Source organism: Mycteria americana, chromosome 1, assembly GCF_035582795.1.
Source record: "Mycteria americana isolate JAX WOST 10 ecotype Jacksonville Zoo and Gardens chromosome 1, USCA_MyAme_1.0, whole genome shotgun sequence".
NCBI lineage: Eukaryota > Metazoa > Chordata > Aves > Ciconiiformes > Ciconiidae > Mycteria > Mycteria americana.
In genome coordinates, this window is record NC_134365.1 from 192,614,243 (window position 1) to 192,635,901 (window position 21,659).

The 21,659-nt window shown below is 36.6% G+C and overlaps 1 protein-coding gene across 1 annotated transcript in view; it reads right to left on the bottom strand.

The window, feature by feature from the left end:
* Positions 1-935: 935 nt before the first annotated feature.
* Positions 936-21,659, bottom strand: part of INTS6 (integrator complex subunit 6) — a 46,517-nt gene continuing 25,793 nt past the window's right edge. The window contains exons 5-18 of the mRNA XM_075489957.1: positions 18,421-18,604; positions 17,278-17,403; positions 16,253-16,407; positions 13,193-13,345; positions 12,921-13,053; positions 12,313-12,407; positions 11,787-11,897; positions 9,942-10,157; positions 9,707-9,833; positions 8,296-8,438; positions 7,382-7,616; positions 6,263-6,634; positions 5,708-5,801; positions 936-1,500 (exon numbers count right to left, since the gene is read on the bottom strand). Coding sequence (XP_075346072.1) covers positions 1,407-1,500; positions 5,708-5,801; positions 6,263-6,634; positions 7,382-7,616; positions 8,296-8,438; positions 9,707-9,833; positions 9,942-10,157; positions 11,787-11,897; positions 12,313-12,407; positions 12,921-13,053; positions 13,193-13,345; positions 16,253-16,407; positions 17,278-17,403; positions 18,421-18,604 — 2,238 coding nt within the window. The 3' untranslated portion in view covers positions 936-1,406. The remainder of the gene's footprint in view (positions 1,501-5,707; positions 5,802-6,262; positions 6,635-7,381; positions 7,617-8,295; positions 8,439-9,706; positions 9,834-9,941; positions 10,158-11,786; positions 11,898-12,312; positions 12,408-12,920; positions 13,054-13,192; positions 13,346-16,252; positions 16,408-17,277; positions 17,404-18,420; positions 18,605-21,659) is intronic.

The following is a 21,659-nucleotide window of genomic DNA, read 5'->3' on the forward strand; positions in this document are numbered from 1 at the left end:
AGACTCAGATATAATCCAGCTGAGATAGTAAGGTAACAAGCAAGCAGCAAAATGCTGGGAGAAGGAAATCAAGTTTAGAGGCTGTTTCAAAACTGACAGAACACGTAGGAAGCAGAAATACCCACTCAGTCAGTGACCAAACAAATATTATTGCCAAAAAAAGGTAGTAGTACTACCTTTACTACCTTTTATTTTACTTTTTTTTTTTAAATGAACACAGCATAGAATGGACATTCCTGAAGAACACTGAATGAGGTTAAAAGCATCTAGAAAAATGCTATTTTCCGCATCCTGACAAAAGTTGGGATACAGTGTTTTAGTACAAGATTCAGCAACTCATGGCACAAGCATCAGAAACCCATCCCCATAAAGATTTTGGGTGAAGACTGCAAACCACTGACTCCTAGGAAATGCACCAGAGGGAAGCTGCTCCCACTGAATCAAAGCAAGCTTTCCAGAAGTTAGAAGCATCTAGCACAGATGAAAGTCGTGGCAAATAAAGCATTCAGTCATATTTTGTGTCCAGGCAGCAGCACCTTCTGGCTGTTCCCGCATTTGTAAACGTGTAAAAACTTCTGACACAGAAAAACTCTGCGCAGCATTCCTTAAAGGCTACTTGACCCCTGCTTTCCTACATTGTATCCTCATAAAACTGTGGGTTTTGTCATTGCTGTGGATGTGCATACAGTACATCAGTTTGTTATGCTAGTCACCAAATAGTGAAGCGCAAAGTACACAAGGCCACAGGGTATCATCCTACTGTAGCTGCAATTCAGCATTAGCTTCCTTTCACTCATTCTCTGATTAAGAACAGAATATCCAGTGATACAAAACTGCTCTTCATTCTTTAACACTGATACTAGAACATGGAAGCAAAATGAACCATTCCAATAAAAACTGTACTCAATCCTACACAAAGATTAAAATAGAGTTTTTATTGATGGAATAACAAAAGTGCTTTTCTTAAATATTTTTCAAAATACATTTATACAACTTACAATAATATATCCAAAATAACTGTATATACAAAACATTACCTTGTTTAATGTATGTGCTTTTTTCTTTTGAAAATTACAAAGCAACTTTTTGGCAAAGTTCAACCTTAAGAGGTGATAGTTTCGAAGGTTGGATTAAGAAAAATAGAACCTGAGGGAAAGTGACACTTAAGTCCATGACAAGCAAGAAGTTCTCCATTTAGTTAAATAAAAACTTTTTTGTGATATTTTTCACATTACAAAAATAACAGACATGGAAAAAAAAAGATGACGGATATTTTTCTCATCATTTTATAGAGCAGCTTCTCATTCTTTCAGGTATAGGAACTTGAGATAAGAGTGCATGTCAAAAATGAATGCAAGTAAGGACAGCAGTGCCCTGCTGTGGCTTTCTCTTGTGTGCAGTGTTTCTTAGCTGCTGTTGATATGGTTGACCTGATTGGATCTGCGATGGATTTCTTCCAGAAAACTCTCAAGCTGTTCTATCAGCATTCGTTTTTTAAACCTGTATTTAAAAGAAAGCATAATGGATGCACACAGTAATACACAAAACATTGTTCATAAAACTTTTACTGAACCCTGGAAATTTCGGTTATTATTTTAGGTCCAGTGCATGATGAGGTTATCAATACCTCATGTATATATGCTGTCTCCTAAAGTTCTGGTAAACTACTAACTTGCTTTTCCATTTAGTGAGAGAATACAAAACTATGCTTACTACAGTCTATTCTAGCACGTTGCTGAACATCACTCAGAAAGCCAGGAAAAAGAAAGTTAAGTGTTTGCTGTTTTCAGAAGTAAATTTCTGAAGTACAGAAATAAAACGTATGCCAAAAGAACTATAATCCTAAAGCTGGCAACAGCTTTTAGGGATTATTTGCATGCCTTTATGGTACATTCACAAAAGTTAAGTGAAATTAGTATTGGTGAAGAAATAGCATTATACACAGTGCAGAGCAGATTCCCTGACAAGAAAATACAAATTAAAAGTTTGAGAAAGAAATTAAAGAAAATACAGATGTAATCCATACCTGGAGTCTCTGCAGTTCTATTCCATACTAATTACATAAATTTGAACAGCAGACCCTTTTGTCACCTTTGCTTACAGCCCTGCCTCAGCGCACACAGGTACTTGCTATTTCCAGCTAGCCCTCCCCCTCAAGACATTTCTGCATCTGAGAAGCCACTTCTGACCAATGCTTTAGCAGCCGTACGCATACTCAAAGACAAACAGCAATGAAAAGATCACCCACTTTCTCAACTCAGTACTATTCTGAACTATACACCGAGTTCAGTCCTATAACCTTATTAAACCCCAGCAAAAGCCTCTAGTCCTGGCCAGGCCTCACAGTCCATGTTCTTGGCTCACAGAAACATAGCATCTGTCCCAACTCTCAGACCACAGACTGCCCCACAATCCCAGCTTGGCTATGGGGAAACAAGCTCCCATTCCCAACCACTTACTGTCTCGCTGAATACCCATGCTCTGGGCCCTTACCCATCCTTCTCATCACAGTTCTCCTCAGTAACCCCACAGAAACCCCACACTTCAAGTACTGCTTCCCCTCCGTTCTTCCTCATTGCTTTCACAACTGCTCCCTGCTTGTTGAAAAGTATTAACCTGGGAAATAAGTAATTATTCCTTCTCATTCCCTCTAATAATAGTCAAATTATTTAAGCTAATAGCAAAGTGCTTTACTATAATATATCCTAGTGAAAATTTAACACGCTCATACTCTGTGCAAGTGAGTGGGCAATGTTACTTCCCAGAAAACCTTCAAGCCCCTCTGAAGCAGCTGTACAAGTTAACAGCAGACATTTCCTAGAAACTCAAAACCTGGCGGACAGTGGAGAAAAAACACATTGCTAACTGTTCTCACATTACTGTTGGCACAAGAATTCAGGTTTACAGTGCACTATGTCCAGCCCCTCAGTACATCTCACAAAGTTCTTTTCCAAATGCTGAACCCTACAGCAAGCAATTTTTTTTTCAAGGCAACAGAAACGATTTACCACATTAACTAATCTTGTAATTAACAGAATTAAGCATTGACTCTAATTCAGCTGTTCACTCTGCTAGGAAAATTAGTACCCTTAATAATAAAACTTCCTTGAGTTGTTCTAGCTATTGAGCATAAAGCTTTATTATTAATTTGAAATTGGTTGTATTAATTCTTGCCAGCACTTTTATCACAAGTGGGTATAGCTCAGCATTTTGTCTAGGTACACACTTTGGGCTTCGCTATGTGTATTAGTAGCTTAAAGCTCTTAGTTTGGAGGATAAATAAAAGGGAATTGAATTTCTCATACTGAGAAGCTGGTTGATTTGGAGAATTTTGATCCATGTTTTGTCAGCTATTGCTCTAGACTATTTAGCAGAGAATACAAAAACCACTTATTCTTAGTGCTAGGACCATAAATGGATTGCTATGCCAACTCCAGAAATACTGAAGACCTCTCCACTACATAGGCTAATTTCTTTTAGTCCTTCCCTAAATAACTCTTCATTTTGTGCATCCAAAGTTATAGCCATCTATTGGGAAGTCATGTCTCTTGTGTTCAATAAGGAGTTCTTGTAAGCACTAATACTACCCACCCAGGCTGAGCCAAATGTGCATCACTAAGCATAAGGAAAGTCTTTGTCAGAATAGAAATAGCCAAGAATTTGAAACTGAGATGTGGTATCTCCTTGTCCTTAATATTTTTACGATCAGCTGGAAGAAAAAAAAAAAATCCATTGTCTACCCCATCTTGATTTCTGCCTCTCAAAAGTGACAGCTTTTCTGCTATCAGAAGAGGAACTGTGGGGCAGTTGGTTTCCAAAGGAAGCTGAAAACTGTGGGTTGTTTTCAAAGTCTTCCTCTCCCCTCACAACTTTCTAGTGGATTAACCTCCAGAATTGAATGGGCACTGTTTTTAAACACACACTTTCTTGCTGAAATGTTCAAGAGCTTGTTTAAGTCTGTATTCAGAGTCAGAGCTCCTTGGAGCAGGGAAAGAGAGCAGGCATCCCAAATTTGAATTGCATTCTGTGGCATTGCAAAGGTCAGCTATCAGTTAACAAACCAAGACTATCCTGACAACTCTGGAGATCCTAGAGATGTTTCCTGCAGGGATCAGGGAACCTTGGTTAAATGGGCCTGGAAAAGGAAAGAAGCAGAGAACTGCACAGGGATTGTAGGCAGTGTTATCCAGGTGTATAAAATGACCACACTATAAAAATCTAACCTAGGAGAGAAGAGGAAGGAGAGAGATTAAGTTGTTCCTACACTCAAACCGACAAAAATTAAAGTTTAACAACAGTCGAGAATAACAGAATTGCCAACTTTTTCCACCAGATACAGAAAATTGTTGGCTATAGCGAGAGAGAAAATTTAATTCTGATGCATCCAATAGCAACACTCAACCTCTGCCAGATTTTGTAGGGAAAGAGTCAACTCAAGATAACTGGAATACAGAGGCTGTGCAACAGAAAAGAGAATTACATATGATCTAAAGAGCCTAATTCTAGAGGCACAAATATTCCAACCCCGCTAAGGGCTGCCACAGACTCCGGCAGCAACAGTATTGTTTTGGTGTGCTGAGACAGTGAGGAAGCAAGTATAATCTACAGGCTACGGAACAACTCTGACAGGTGATATAACAATAAAGACAGATCAAGCAAAAGCATGATAAAGTAATTGTTGCTATAGAAAGAGCATGGTCTATATAAATCTACACGCCCCACTGTGCTGGCAGTACAAGGCTAGAGGAGCTGTATGAATGTCCAACGTTCAGTGTACCTTAAACTCTCAGCATGGTTTTATCCAAAAATTACTTTGATTTTTATTTAATCATAAAATTTGTTTAATAATGCCACAGGAAAAAAGCTGACTACTACAAAAACAGATTAGAGAAAAAAAAAACCCAACTATTCTTTGAGGCTTCTGAAATAAGCCTCAAAGTTACAGTTATATTTATGATCCAAGCAAGACTCTGGAATTATTAGTTCACTTCAATTCAAGCACTATTGGTCCAGTCATAATTACATATTTCTGCTTTCTTTCCTCTTAGTAGGAAAAACACGTAGAAGGCTAAGCAAGTATGGTCAGCTTAAGGATGCTGTAAGGAAGTTTCTACCTGGATTAACAACACTGGGTTTAAATCTTCAGCAAGACTCTCTACTCCAGTGACAAACTACCTTCCATTTCCACAGCCTCAGACAGGACTACAATATCTCTGAAGGAAATAAATCCAAAGAGCAGAGACATATCTTTATGGTGCATACCTGGATCTCAAAACTATTTTTTGGACAAGATTTTGATATGATGCAGAACAATGAATTTCAACTGTTTTGAAAGCCTAATTCACAGTAATATGCAGTTCCATCAGTTTTTCAAATTAGCAGTACGCTCACATTTGAACTTTGGAACTTGAATGATTTTCTAAAGTTACCTTCTCTTTCTATACCATTGTCCATCTCCATTTATGGTGATTTGGCAGTTACAGCTGCTAATATTTTTAAGACAAAATCTGAGGCAAAAAGGTAAGCTTGCGCAAACACCACACATCAGGAAGTTTATGTGTTTCTGTTTTTTTCTAGGGAATTATTTACCTGCAGCACAAAGCATTGTGTGGCAAGTTTCAAACAAAGAACCCACATGGTTGTCAAGCAGTTACGTATGGCAGTACATGCTGCAGTTTTATAAGATTAATACAATTCAGTTACCCACCTTGAAGCTTCTTTAATAACATTCTGTAAAAATATCAGTCGGGTTTGTAAACTTCCTTGTACATGCTTCAGTAAAAAGAAGATTCTTTCATACTCTTAAAGAGAACAGCAAAATCACAGTTACTTAAGAAATGCCTATACAGATATCTGTTGTAATAGATCTGAGTGAAATGCAACAGATTTCATTCAGCTTTTGTAAGCTTTTAGGATATATCTCCTATCAACCAGGCTTGTAGCAATGACATACTGTTTAATGAACACTAACATTAAAAAACACAGGATACTGCAGTTTAGGATGTTACTGGAACACCTAACAAGCTAATTCTAATACTGATAATATAAAAAACATGACTTTCATGAACACTGATAGGTATAGCAATGTTTTAATCACTCACCCAGGAAGTTTTTAGCAGAGGTTTTAAAACAAATCTTTTCAGCTTTAAATTTATTTTGCTTCAGTCTCATGGTTCAGTATTTTTTAAAAATAGTGATCTCATATGAATTCTTTGTCTAGCTCTCATGCCAATCATCTGAAAGAGACATTTGGAATACTTACTCCTTCCTGGTTTTCGGATCTCTTTCATAATTTGTGCTCTTAGCTCTATATTAATCTCTCTGGAACTTCTGCAATGCACTGGTTTTCTCCCTTTGCTTGGTGAAGACATTGGCAAGTTCTCTTCGGTACTTTGTTCTTTACTACCTGATTCCTCATGATTCTCCAAAAACCCATCAACATTCAAGTTATTCCCTAAAAGTTCATGGCCTACATCCTCTGTATGAGCTGCCGGTCGATCCAATGAATTGAATGGAGAAGAGGACATTGAAAACTCTGAATCCACAGTATTCGGGAAAACGTCTGATGAAAGTGGGTCAGTAACATGATTCTCAACCACATCATCCATTGTAACCTCATTATTTGTTTCTGATGCTGAAAAAACAAAGATTACACTTGGCAATTTCACATTCTTTATCATCTGATAGAAGTCAATGAGTCAGTTCAGTATTAAACTCTTGTAAAGGTATGCTCCAGCTTGTATAGTCTACTGTACATGCTAAGCATAAGAAAACACGTTTGTGGGTTGTAACACTAAGCACATTACTGTATCTCCTGGCAATTAATGGCTTAAAAAAAATCACAGGTATATTCTTTATATGAAAAGCGAAATTGCTATATGGACTACCATCAAAAGAAAAAGCACCTGTAAAACATGCCTTTATGACATGCTTGTCTTTCCCCATTAAATTCAACTGACAAAGTCTACTTTAGTGCTGAACAGTGACCAAGACTTGCACAGCACCTCAGCTCCACACTAAGGGAAGTGAATTCACTGCACTACAGCAAAATTCAAATTAACTTCATGTTGTGATACCTTTGGAGCGTCTGAATTCCCAGGCAAAGGAAGAACATCCTTCTGACTGTTTACACTGTATCCTCATTTAATACAGGAAATACGTTGTTTATACTGGGAAGTGCATATGAAAGAGACTTCTGTCTGGAGGACTATATTAACTCTTTCTGTAATTAACCCCAGATGCACACTTAAATACTTCATTTTCAAAAAATGAGGGATAAAATTGCCATATCTGGGAAATCAGCCAATGGTATTTCTATATAAACAAGTTTTTTGCATAAATTAAAAAACAAACTCTCTAAAGAAGACAATGATTGACTTACTTTTGTGAATAGGAATAGGTTTAACAAGGTCAGGCTGTGCTTGTGTGATTGGCGTTGGTGGCCCTTTTCCTCCAATGTGGTTATTCACAACGGGAGGAGTTTGCGGTCGACCTCTGAGCAGAGGGGACATACAACGACGTCTTTTTGGAATCCCTTGCATATTTGGTTCTCCAGGTCTTTTATGTTTATTTTGAGGTCCTGATACAAATTCATCTGCTTCATCTATCATCATTCCCTGTAATTAATTTAATGGGGACAATTCTTAAACTTTAAGCCAAAAACACGAAATATAAAATATAATGAATGCTTTTGATGTTATGATATTTACCATGTATAATGCAACTATGTACTATGTGCCATTGTGCACTGAATTCTCAACTGTCAACCAAAGTAGTATGGGAAAACCATATCAAATCCTTCCTAGACTAAACCAATGTACTGAAGGCCCTCATCCAACAGTCTGCCAAGTAAGACAACTGAGTGGGCTGTCAAAATTCCTTTTCAGTAATTGCAAAATGACTCAAACATTTAAAAGAAGAGCTCTAAATGATATTGGTAATTTGGTCAAGGTCCAAGACCGATTTGGACAAAAGGGAGAGTCCATGGTCTCAAAGATATGGGAAGCTTTTTATGGGGGAAGTTTGGTAAAGGAAACATGATTAGGTACTAGCTATACTACAGTGACAAATGTATTTCACTTATAACACAATTTGGAGGCATATTACTGGCTTCCAATAAAGACTGCCCTCCATAGGATACTATTGATGGAAAAACATCTGAGAGACTTTCTTGTAAGCAGTACTTTTCTAAATACTTCAAAGTGTTTCTCCAATACATTTCTCTTTGAATGGTCTAATCAGTAGCACACACACTCACAATAGCACATTTTTAAAAAAGCGTTAGAGAAAAGTCACCTTTTTGTCCAGTTTGAATGGATTGCCAAACGTATGGAGCCTTCGTGGTTGATCAGGATCAAGCTCTCGGAGCGGAGAAGGTATTTGTTTTAGATACTCCTGGTAGTTTCCCATTTGTGCTATAGGTACACTGTGAACTTGATCTATCATAACAAAGGGTTTATTAAGATATGATACTGCTCACCTTATGAGAATTTAGTTTATATCCACTTCACACCTCCAGTTTTCAGTCTCTTATCAAATGCTTTAACAAAATAGATGTGCAAAACTCACCATTATTCTTGCCTAACTGGTATTTATAACATCGTGTTTTGAGTGCAGAAAACTCAATCAGTATGTGTCTTGTGTATTTATCATTATGACATGGAAATAAGCAATAGTTGTCATGCATGGATGTTAGCTTTCCAATGTGCCCCATAACTTTTCAACAGGCTAAATGGGTGAAAAAACTGAGACTGGGAACAAATAACTAAAACATTACTACAAACAAAAGTTACATTAATGCAAAGTAGTAATACCATGCCGCATACAGCTTTGACATAACTCTGCCCAATTTTAGCCACCCAAAATTTAACTGTTGAGACTAGCATTTTCCCAAAGCAACAGTGATTTTTGACCACTGGAATCAACAAATTCTTAAAATCCAGAGGACCTGATTCTAAACTTCTCACGGATTTAGTTAAAATTGCCAAGCCTCTGATCAAGCAAAACATACGCTAGCAGAAATAGCAGAAAAAAACCTAGCATTAGTTTTGATGTGGTTTAACCCCCTCCCCAAAGAGCAACTTCTCTGCATTTCACATTACATTATCACTCAATCACAGATGTTAATCTGACCTAAGTAGTGGCAGGACTAATGTAACATACACTTTCACTTGCACTGCTCTTCTCATTTTCTCCACTTATTTCATCATCTTCTGTTTGTTAAGATACCATAAAGCAGTGCCAGAAGATACAGTAGAAAGGTAAAGGAATAAACTAGCAGACTACTAAACTATTTGCTGCTGGCCTAAAGGGCAAAAGAATCACACTGGCAGCACCCAGTGAGCAAGCTTACTTTTCCACTGCTCACAATCCACTTCTATGGAGAGAGATCCTAATGTTCAGAACTGCCCTGTGATTTTTTTCTCAAGATACATCATGAAAGTTGGGAAAAAACAGTGAATCTTATGTAGAAGTCCAAGTCTCCTCATATGAACTGAAGGACAGAGCAGTGAATCTGCATCTTCTCTATCCTCACCATTTTTCCTTCCAATAAGTTATTTAAGGAAAAAAATCTAAAGAAACATGCAGTTTAATGGCAGTATCAGATATCCGCTAAGTTTTAAAGAACTATGCTATTTGTTACAGTCTTCATTTTTTTTATTACCAATCATATCACAGTTAGACAGAAAATAAACTGTTATCTAACCTTCATCTTGTCCTTTGAGGAACTTGCGAGTGCTCTTCAGTAAATTAGATCTCATTCGTGTTAATTGATCCAAAAGATTTCTTCTGGGTATATCATAAGCATTTCTAAAAGTCTGAGGTTTCAAATCCTATGGTTCCAGTAAATAAAGTTCCAATTAATACCACGTATGAAACAATACCTAGCATTTCAATGGAAGTATATTGAAAATAACAACATTACACACAGTGGTGCTTACCTTATTCAGCAAAGCTATTTGGAACCCAGCATACTCCTTCATATTGAGGTCTAGAGGTCTATGAGGAATTTCCCCAGTAATCCCCTGTAGCAGATGTTGAAAATCGTTCCTATGTGCCATAGACAGGTTGTGTGATCTGCTTCTGACCTTAATTCCAGTCTCTTGCGCTACCTTTTTGCCTACAGAGCCAATGACTCTATCGGACTCTATTTTGGCCTTAATTTGAAATAAATAAATAAATAAAATTGACAATATGCTCTTAAAAGGATTAGTCAGACTTATTCATTTTAAATTCCTACCTAGAAGATTCAACAATGTGCTAATACACTATGACGACCATAACCAGGATGAGTGCTTAAGGAGTGCTTAATACATAACCACTTAATGCTTACTACAATTTTAAATATAGTGAACAGTTTGTGCCTAGGTCTTCTGCATATTTCTCCTCTGCTGCCCATTATGGTATCTAAGCACCAATATGCATGCAATGCTTTTATTTTCATAAAATGCCATAATTTAACTAGTAATTCTCTGCAAATCTTTCTATACTCACATAGGCTGTTTTCTATGATAACAGCTAAACACTCTCTCAAAAGACTGATTCTCCCACAACTATAGTTGCGATCAGTCACACAATGGTATCAACGTTTTAAAAGCTCAATACGAAGTCATAACATTAATAAATATGAAATACATGATAACACCCATTTCTGTTTGACTAGACAGACCTAACCCCCAATATTATGTTAGATTTGTACCAAAATTAAACATGTTCATGAACACCAGCTTTTTGGCAGAATACAGTTGAACAAAGAGCCAAATGTAATTTAGTAATACACCTGCCAATGTTGGTTTTGTGGTTTCGCATAAATTTGTAGACTACTCAAAATCTGAATATGTACTTATTAAGAATACTGAGTCTCTACTGGCAGAACCTTTCAGAAGTTAGAAAAGCTTTAAGTACAATTTGCAGTGCATGTCATTACATTTTAGGAGTCTAAGATGTCTAGGTTGAGAGATTAGTTCATTTCACAGAATACTGAGCAATATCACTATGATTTAATAGGATATACTGTAAACTTCAAGAGGTTTGCTTCCTCAAATAATCATTTATATTAATGTTTTAAGAAAAAGCTGGTCCATAAGAAGTCATTAGCTAAGTTACAAGTACTTGCACTACTGTTTCTTGAAGTTTCAAGCCTACTGCATTATTTTATTATCTTGAACAAGAAAGCTTAACATGCACAGTTCAACAAAATAAAAGTGGACGTAGCAGGGCAGAAATGCTTTAGCTGGTGCAGGAGACCAGTCAAAGATATGGGCACTATTCTGAACACAGTCAACAATTTCAAAAGGTCACTTGCCACCTCTATGTCTCTATTCTTATCTGAGATTCTGAATTATGTCAGTTTATATTTACTAAACATTTTCCATTTCATTTCACAAGCCAAATAAAGGACACACTCCGATTCAGATGCACAAAGTACAAATCTCTATTTTCTGAAAAAAATGCTAGAACATCTTTAATATCTAAGGTAAGACAACATGTTTTCTTTTGGACAAAAGTATGTTACTGTGTGTACAAGTAAAAATGCTCCTTAAATACAAAAAAACCTCAATTTGTACCTCCACATCTATCTTTATAGTCCAGTCTATAAAGTCTATATTTAAATTTCAAGTTTTCCTTCAATTCAGAAAACCAAAATGCTTTTTTGCTAATTGCTTATGGGAAGGTATTAGCTTGATCTTTCTGCTCTTTTTTCCATCAAAGCCATTGAATTTGAGTATTTTAAGATTATCCTGATATTAGAATAAGTTTTTACTGCTCTTTTGCTTCAACATTACCTGCTGACTCAACTTTTTGAGATATGAAATGACACTGTAACTAAGTCCATATTCCACATTGTCAGCTATAAGGTTTGGTGCTCCCATCATTCTCACAGCTTTCTTCAAAGGCTGAAACATGGAATATATTGTATAGTCATATTTAACTTTATAAGTGTTGTATACATACTTCAACTGACTGTATCCATTTCAAATAGAACTGAGGTCCTCAACATTAGAAAAGAAGAAAAATAAAGACTTTCAGGGCAACATTTTGTTGTTGGCTTAAATTGTTCCATTCATACAGAATCAATTAACAGAGATATCATTTATATACGAGTCACAGCTGATGAAATTTTCATAACATTCAGGTCTCAAGCCTTCCACAGGACTCCAGTGAAAACATTAAGTATCATTACGCATGAAATCTAGCTATTCTCTCTTAAATTAATACATATTCTACTTGAAAGAGGGAATACACCCATAGTGGAAAGATAACTATAGTTACATAATAAAATAGAAATTTTAACACAGTAAGTCATCTTACCCCAAGATAATAAGGAGGCATTGTCTTCAAATAGCTTTCAAATGACTGTCGCCATTTCAACGTAGGCTTTGCCTTGTGTACTTTAAACAAGTCATCTGATGGTTATAAAAAGAAGAGACAAAATGAAAGACATGTCTAGACAGCATCGCATCTTTTTTTCTAATAAAAAACCCTCAAAGAAATGCCAGTTCCTCAGTGCTTAAATATATGTATTTGAACATATATACAACTAAACTAAAAATATACACACACACAAGATTAATGCTGCAGCCAAAAGATGGAACCTGATAAATTATTATCAAATTGAATTAGTAACTGAGACAACAGATTGGGAAAAATGGCTCCTAAAATAATGACAGAAGTGAGACTAAAACATATCTGAAAGAATGATGATTAAGTAAATCATCTTACACATTGAGTCTGAGTCATGAAGGTCAGCCAATTGGTGACAAGTGAAACAAGTTACTGATGACAAATACATTGCTCAACATTCTACCTTTCTACAGGTGTGTGATTAATACTGGCATTAATTGCAGTAATCGTATTTAGATGAGATCAATTTTTCAATTGCCTACTACCTAAGAGAATTTTTATGAAGTGGTAATTACCTAGCAGTGGAAGAAGGACTGGATAATTGTAAGGCATCACAAATAAATTCACACAATTCAGCGCTGTACTAGCTTTCAAGTAACCAAAAGGATGACCAAGTTCACTGTATTTTGCACTATTGCTCACGTATACCTGCAATAAAACACATTATATTGTATGTAAATCTAAAATATTGTGTGCTGAAATTTTACATCCTACTTTGATTATAGAATAAAGTCTATGAAAAACAGCATTCTATAAATAACTTCAATTCAGCATGCACTCTACTTGCCTGCCAGCAGGTCTGAGGGGATTTTCTTTCCAGGATAAACTGGGTCAGTGGTGAAGGTTCTAACTCGTATTTATCAAAAGGCAGTTTGTCAATGACCATCGGTTCACAGTCAGTACAGGAAAATTTCACCACAGGATGAGATGTGCGAGGTGGCTAAACATAAGCATTCCACTGTTAACAAGTCTGCACAACGATTACAATGCAATTGTGCTATAACAGCTGAAGTAATACAGGTTCTTTGAAAACACAGACACATATTTGAAAACATAAAGACATCTGTAAGGAGCCTACTCAATACAGGATTCATATTTATTGTTAATGAGTCCTAAGCAATTAATTTATGATGTTAGTACCATCCTAAAATCTGAAGGAATCTTATTTTCTAAATAAATACCAATTATTTTACCTAGTAAGTCTAGAACAATATGTAAGTAAAACTTCTTGCATATACACAAAAACCGCAAACAGACGTAAATCCCAGTGGGGACAAAAAAATCTTCAATGCTACTCTGGGGCATGCCCATTTTTATTCCTCACAGAAGCAGGCACTGTACTTTTGCATTTGCTGACTTCCTCCAGCACTTTTCCTTCTTGGCAAATTTAACAGTTACAAATTTCAAACTGAATTATAATGACCAAGAGCAGAATGAATTCAGAAAAAAAAAGCTTTAGAAGGACTCACATTTTAAACTAGGCCTGTGAAAAACTATTTCAATTCAAGCAATGTAAGTGTTTGGATTTTAATCTTTTTATTAATCACAGGGAAAAGGCCCTTGTGCCTTGAGTTTCAAGTATAAGTTAACAACATATTTGAAATTTATTTTGCTGAAATGCAAAGCTGATTTTTGTGTGTGATGAAAATTGGAGCTGTACGCCTTCCACTGAAGGGTTTTCAGGAGAGGAAGGTAAGCTCTTATACTTACCCTGAGCACCCTCCAAGTCCACTAGAATCTGGGAAAGAGCTCAATTGGGAAGCTTCCTTCCATTTACTCTCTTTACAAGAAGGTAACTAATAAATACATAAGATGAACTAGGGAAACACAGGGTTTCTTGGACCTTCCTACCACCTCACCTTTAAAGTAATTTTTCTATATCTATAAGCTCTAGCCTCTTCCTTTTAGGATGAGTCACCCAAATGTTATCTGCCCACAGAGCTGGTCTTGCCTTGAGCGTCTCCACCCTGAGGAACATGTACTCTCCAAGTGCACACAAAACAGGAGGCCCAACCAACTGAAGGAACTGCAATTCTCTTCAAAGAAGATGCCTCCAATAAATAGTTGTGCTGGAGTTTTTGACCAAGCCATGAAGCAGTTATACTAGGAATAAAAAGGCTGCAAAAGAAGTTGAATGCTAAGACTTGAGAAGTCCAATAACCCTTGGCTGGACAGAAGAACTATTTTTACCTCAGAGCAGTAGGAGCAGCCATTTACATGTTGATCTGCCACATAATTATTAGCAGACTTTCATATACATTTAAGAAAGCCTTGATAGTATCATTACCTACAGTACACAAAACAGTTGTTGGGGTGGGACTGTTTAAGACAACTCCACTGTGGATGAGGTAACAGGGAGAAAAAGAAAAATATCTAACTATGGACTCTTAAGTAGACAAGAGTTAGCCCATATGCCAAGTTTCAACACTGTATTTTCAGAACAATAAGGAAATACAAGTCTTGAAACACTGTCAAACTTAGCTCCCCAACATTGCCTAAGGAAGGTTCAATGTGGCATTCCAATTGATGTCAAGAGGAATTTAGCTGCACATGCAATAATCCAGTGCTTTATGCAGTTATGAGAGCTATACATGCTACAACTGAGAGAAGAAATTTATCATCTTCGCGCCATTTGGGTAAGTCAACCTCATGTTTTTAGCAGATTTAGTTCAACAACTCTTCACTTGGCAAAATCTATTTTAGCAATCTCAATCAAGATCTGCAGTAGCAGACAAACAGTACTGACTCGATACAGCAAATGGAGGCAGATACGCCATTGTTAGTGATCACAAGGAGTACACAGGACAGTCTTCCTACAGAGCAGCTTTTTAATATCCAGTACACAATGATGTTTTATTTTTAAATTACTATAGAAGATTTACTTTAATTCATATATGCTAGCTTGCTTTGTAGTTCAGAAGGGCATCCATGCCCTTCAATGAACATGGCCACAGACAGCAGCAATATCAAACCTGTAAATATGACTAAAATGTCATACTCGTATCACTCTTCAACAACCTGTATTTCAAAGGACTTTATATATTTTTTAAAAAAAGGAGACAAAATTTATGAAAAGTTCAATGAGTTTGCTAGTCATCACACTAGTTTCAGATAAAAAAACCACAAAAATTCAACAAAAATCATCATGAAGTGTGAGGAACAATTATACAACTGCATTATTTCTACTTTAATGATTTTCAAAGATTAGCAGAAATACAAAAATACACTATACTATACTAATGATTAGTTCTCAGACCAAACAAAAGGCAGTGGCATACATTCTTTTCTGAAAAAGAACAAACAAAATTAATTCTGTGGGTAGTAGTTGGACAAACAAGGTGAGTTTCTCTACTTGGGATAAATTAAAGGTATGGCTACACTGAACAACAGCAGATGAAATTACATTCACCTGCTAAAATGAAGACAGAACTATCACACAGATTCAAAAGTGGGAAGATCATACTATCTTCTATTAATACCATCTGCGAGGCAATAGAATTTGATAGTCTATTATCAAAGTGCCACCTTATTTCTGGTTTGGTATTTTAACAGTTCAAACAGAAACACTATGTGCATGTACTAGGTCGACAAACAAATCTGTTACAGGCAGTTTCTTAATGCTTCAAGGTTACTAAAAAGCAAACCCCATAGTATTATTTGCTCATCAGTAATTTATCCAAGATAACTGCAACACAGGTTTACATGTTTCATTCCTTCTTAGGTCACACTGCTTTTACGGTTGCTACAATGAAGTACGTATCTCAAGGTTTAAAAATCAGTGAATAGGAAATCCTGGAATATTCCCCCAAGCACAACCCCTTTGGCTTTATCTAACTTCAGTACGTACCAGCGTTGGAGAATTTTGATCTGGCCAAAAGGATTCAGGAACAGGCCAATGACCTATAGGAACCCCAGTTTTAGGGTTTGGTCTGACATAAATAAGCTTGTGACAGCTGTGCCAAGGTTGGGGTCCAAAGGGTCTAGATATATCCACCTGCCCATCTACAAAAGAAAAAGGCTTTATGAGTCAAAAATAATGTTAAAACTCAAAAAGAGTATTAAACAACTTCTGTGAAGAGTTTAAGAACTATACCCCCAGGGAAGCTCTTCCTGCAGTTAATATTATTTCTAAGAATAGCAGATAGTTGTCAATAGGCATTTCTGCAAAAAGCCAGAAACTATGAGAAACTAAATAAGCATTGAAAATTTACAGGATCAGAGCTAAGAAAGCCAATTATCTGGAGCCCTTCATAATAATCAGTTTCTTTCTCCTCCCATTATTACCACATAACCTTCAAATCTCCATGCATTAAAAAAAAATTGATACACACAACTAATACTGCTGGACTAACTTTTTATTGGAGCAAAGCAGGATTAAAAAAATCCCACAAACACTTCCCAGTAACATCCTAAGAGGGACCTAGCTAAGCCATTTAGAATGAGAAGTTAAGGCTGCACAGTCATATTTGCTATTTTAACTCTTAATGCAGCCACTTTACTACATTAAACAAAAAAGGATAAGCATATAAACCTACAATGTTTCCATATCAAGCTATTTACATTTCTAGCTGGTTGAAAACTACTGCTTAAAACTCATGTACACATTTAACTATGCTTGACATGAATAACTGCATTTAAGACTACCCAAGTAATATCACCAAATGTAGAGGTTTTACACACTGTCTAGCAGCTATAGCCAGTATTTTGAAAAAGGACACTAGAATTTCAGACATAGCAGGTCCTTTTCGTAGTAATGTCTTTTAAATTACAACAGTTTTCTTTTTGTTTTGGAAACTATTACATTACGTTCACTAAATTATATTGATAGTCATCCCTGCCATTTGATATCACAGTGTAAAAAATTTCAAGTACCATCAATTGGTGAGGGATCTGGTCCAGCTTTTTCAAAATTTATTACCACTCCACTTTGCACTTTTTGCACCAATGACTCAAGACACTGATTCAGCATTCTTGGAGAGCACACACAATATGATCGACCTAGAACAAAACAGTCAAGGTTAAGGTTGTTCAGCATTTCTGCCCTTATTTTAACTTGGATCATTCAAAACTGTTCACCCGCCACACACATGGATTTATGTATTGATCACTGATTTGAAGCTTCTCCCGAACACTCCCTCTTTGTTCAAGCAGCAAGGCTGCCTAGTGAAGCAGTGACACCATTACATGCACCTCATTGGAAATGTTTGGGTTTTAGCCCCTTAATGACTTTAATTCAAATTCTTGGTTGCATTCATGGAAAATGGGCTCCCCCTTGTGTCAGACATCAGCACTTAACTGTCCACGAATTTCAGTCAAATCACTGTTAGTATAGCCTACATTACAGTCAGAAAGCAGTGGAATCAAAACCTTTTGGAATGCTTTTTAAATCCCTTTGTTTGCTTTCTATCACATCCCCTCCGATGCATCAGAAGAATCATTATGTTTTTAATATGTGATGTAATCAAAACTTGTTACAAACAAATTATAAAATTAATGCCCGAGTTTTACCTGGCATATAATTTCTAAGAGATTAAGAATATGAGTTATGATGGAGAGAAAAGTATCAATTTTGCAGAATTATTATGCATTCTGCATGGTAGAAATTCTGCATGCTCTGGAGGGGAAAAAACCCAAAGCAAGCCATTTCCTTCACTTTTGGCTTCTTTAGATCAGAGTATGACAGAAGTTTAGCAAAACTGTACTGCAGAACAGACTCAATTCTTACAATTTCTAATTGCAATACCAAGGTGTGTTAGAAAAAAGTAAGTTTTCTCTTCTAAAAAGCTGCTAAAGAAAGTAGATTCACACTCTTCCAAGACAGGTTATGTTAAATTGTCTGTAGCTTTAATGCAGTAAGCGTCTTCAGTTCTATTATATTGGAGTTCTGAGTTTTTACCAGTAATATAAGAACTTAGAAATACTTATTCCACGACATGTACATGATTAATAGAGGCAAACTGAATTAATTTTCTTTTTCAAAAGTATTGACTTGTCAAAGGAAACCAGGGCACTCACCTCCTGTGACTTCGCACATAGGTGTGATTGCAGAGTCATCCACTGGTACCCCTGTCATCTGCTCCGATTCTGGTGCAGTAATACCAGGCAAACGGAGAACCAAAGCAAATAACCTCTGATCCCATCGAAAGGGTTCCTTAGTCAACTCACTTCCAGGTAGAGGGGAATTGAGAGGTAAATGGAGCTGAAAAGGAATTTAAATCTGTGAATATACTGCTTTAAAAAAAAAAATTCAGGTTACATAGTGATGGCAATTCACTCTATATAAACACACTTATATACTCTCCACAGATATTCAGATTATACACTCTCCACAGATATTCATAATTTGATTCAGGTACTGCACATTACAAGCAAGACACCCACTATTTAATCAACACTTCAAACATTTCAAGGCAACATGATGCACGAAGTTGAGAGTTACAAACGAAGTGGGAACAACCACTTCTAAAAACTGACCTAAACTTCAGAATCAACAGAATATTTTCTTTAGAATTTCAGCAGTAAGAACTGCTTCACTGCAGCATTCTTTTGTTCAAACAATTTTCTGCAGAACAGGCCCATTGTCAGCTCAGTCTTTTCCTCGATTCTTCAAGATAAAAAATGCAACTGAATGAAAAGGTAACATTCATCTAAGATTCCTGCAGAAGAAATGTAACTTGGGTATAGTTGCTCAAAAACACCTAGCTGCCACCTACTCCAAATAACTCAGCTTCAACACGTGAACTAATGTGGTAGTTATGTTATAGAATCAGAAGGCAGATATTTTACCTAACTTGGGTATATCCCACAACTAAACTCATGCCTGTGCTTCAAGTGAAAAGCAGAGATTAAGACTAAAATCAACGCTGAAATGTGAAATGAGTTCTCGCTTTCAGGTAATAGATAACAATAGCCACAGCTACCCATACAAGGAAGAATTGCTTGCCACGTGCCATTGTGTTGCCTCTGTCTGGGAAGAACTACACAAAGTTTTAGTTCAAAATGTTGAAGATACCATTCAGTGACATACAATACACCGGAGCATTTCTTTTTGCTTTAATTTCCAGAAGAAACAGTAAAGAGATCCAAGTTTCAGGCTTCAAGCATGCTTCACTAAAGATACAGCAATGCTCAGGATATTATTTATTAACCACTAACAGCAACAGCCAGAGAGACTAACAGAACATCTAAAATTCCCAGGGCTAGCAGTAGTTTTATAACTAGTTAACTGAAACAAGGAAAAAAAAAAAAATCAATGCTTTAGCTTCTAAGGGACAGCACAAGGCATGCAGAAGACTCTAACCTCTCTTTATGCATCCAGATACCTCACACAGAGATTAGTGGGAAAAAGAAAGCTTATCAAAACATTGAACTACAGAAGCCCTGAACAGATAGACTAGATGTATAACAAGTAATTACAAGTTTCAGAAAAATTTGATAGAACCCTGGCTGATGATATCACTGTCAGTACGAGCAAAATTCTCATTTCCTCTGGAGCTCGGCAGCCATAAAGGGGAAAAAAAAAAAATCCCCAAAGCAATGACTCAAGTGGTGCAAACAGTTCCATTACCTGGCCAAATACAAGGGTTAAACCCAAAAGCTGACGCAAACTCAACAGTTTCACAAACACTTTCCTTCTCATGCAGCGTTCAAAAAATCCCATTTCTCAATCTCAACTCTATGTTAGCAAAGGAAATTACTAGCCTGTTCCAAAACTCAATGCAAGCCCACAAAAGCACCCATGACAAATTGGCTTCATTTTTAGTTCGAAGTGGTTAGTTAAGGAGTTTGCAACAAGCCGTCGAAAAAGGGGTTTTGTTTGCTTGTTTTTAAGAGATGAACTTGAAAGCATTAAATCTAATTTCCAAACTGGAAACCTCAGCTATTTCTATTTACATAATTGCAAGCATCTCATATTGGGAAAAATACATGTCTTTGTGTTTGAAAAATAATCAATTTATTGATACAATCTCAAAGCCAGGAACAAACACAACAAATCCACTCTTGTAACATGTGAGCAAGAATCAGAACACTTTGGACTTTTCAGCGCACCTGATGCTTCCTCCTGAATTTCTGCTTTTGCTGATGCAAGCAGAGAGCACATGTGAGAAGAGCAGTATTTTCCCCAAATGTTTCACGTGAAATTGGTCAAAGGGCACTCAGCTATGTACCTGGTTTATTACTGATTCACATGCATGCCTTTCCCCTTTTCACACAAAGGGCCAGCAATGCCTGCCTGGCAAAAGAAACTCAGTTGAAAGAATAGCCACATTCTTAGTAAACAGCCTAGAATCTTGACTGTTAAGAGGACTCAACTGCAAGCACTTCACTGTACTTGCTTGGGGCTATTATCAAGGAATGCCATTCACCAAACTTTCCTACTTAGATCTGACTGAACAGAAGACTTACTAGCTCTGAAGAGTACATTTCACCTGCAAAACACACCTATGTAACAGTACTGTTCTTCTTCAGGCAGCATATACACTTTTTTTTTTTTTATACATACATATTTATATATAAGTATCCCATTGGACCCTGCACCAATACTATCCTGCGTTCAGCTTACCTCAAACTACAAAACTTTTCTTTGGCTCAGCTGGTTACATTGAGAGAACCCCAAAACCAAACAGTACTCAGCAGCAGGCCATTGCATTATGTACATATTACTATCAGAAATGTTTTCAAACTGTAAGACGACACGCAAAGCCATCAGCATCAAGTCAAGTGTCCTCACTTTCTTTCTCACAGTTTAATTTCAGTTGAATTTAACATCCACGTTACTGGAGAAGTTATAGATTCAAACCAGGCCTCATTCTCCACAGACATTAGTAACTTGGTCTTCTCACCTCCAGTTACTTTTTTTTTTAACTGGTATTGTATTACCATAGCAACTGCATACCTAGCAGAAAATAAGATGGGACTAGAAATGTACATCTTGCATTCCGTTTCTCTTTTCACACACGTATTTCAATATGAAGGCATGCACGTCTTTTCCTCTTTGTCCTTCATATTGGTTGTTGAGAAAAAGATAGACTGAACAATTTAAAGGGAGGTTATTTACCAGCAATGGTCTTCAACATGTTGTCTATATATAATCACACACAAGTGTCCTCCCAGCTCAGTACTATAAAACAGCTGTTTTGTCTCTACACTAGTTTGTAGGAGCACACACAAACCCTACCATTCCCAAATGCCATAATGCTACAATAAGATAGCAGTGTGTGCCTTATGCCCCTCTTCCCTGCCTTTAAATCCAC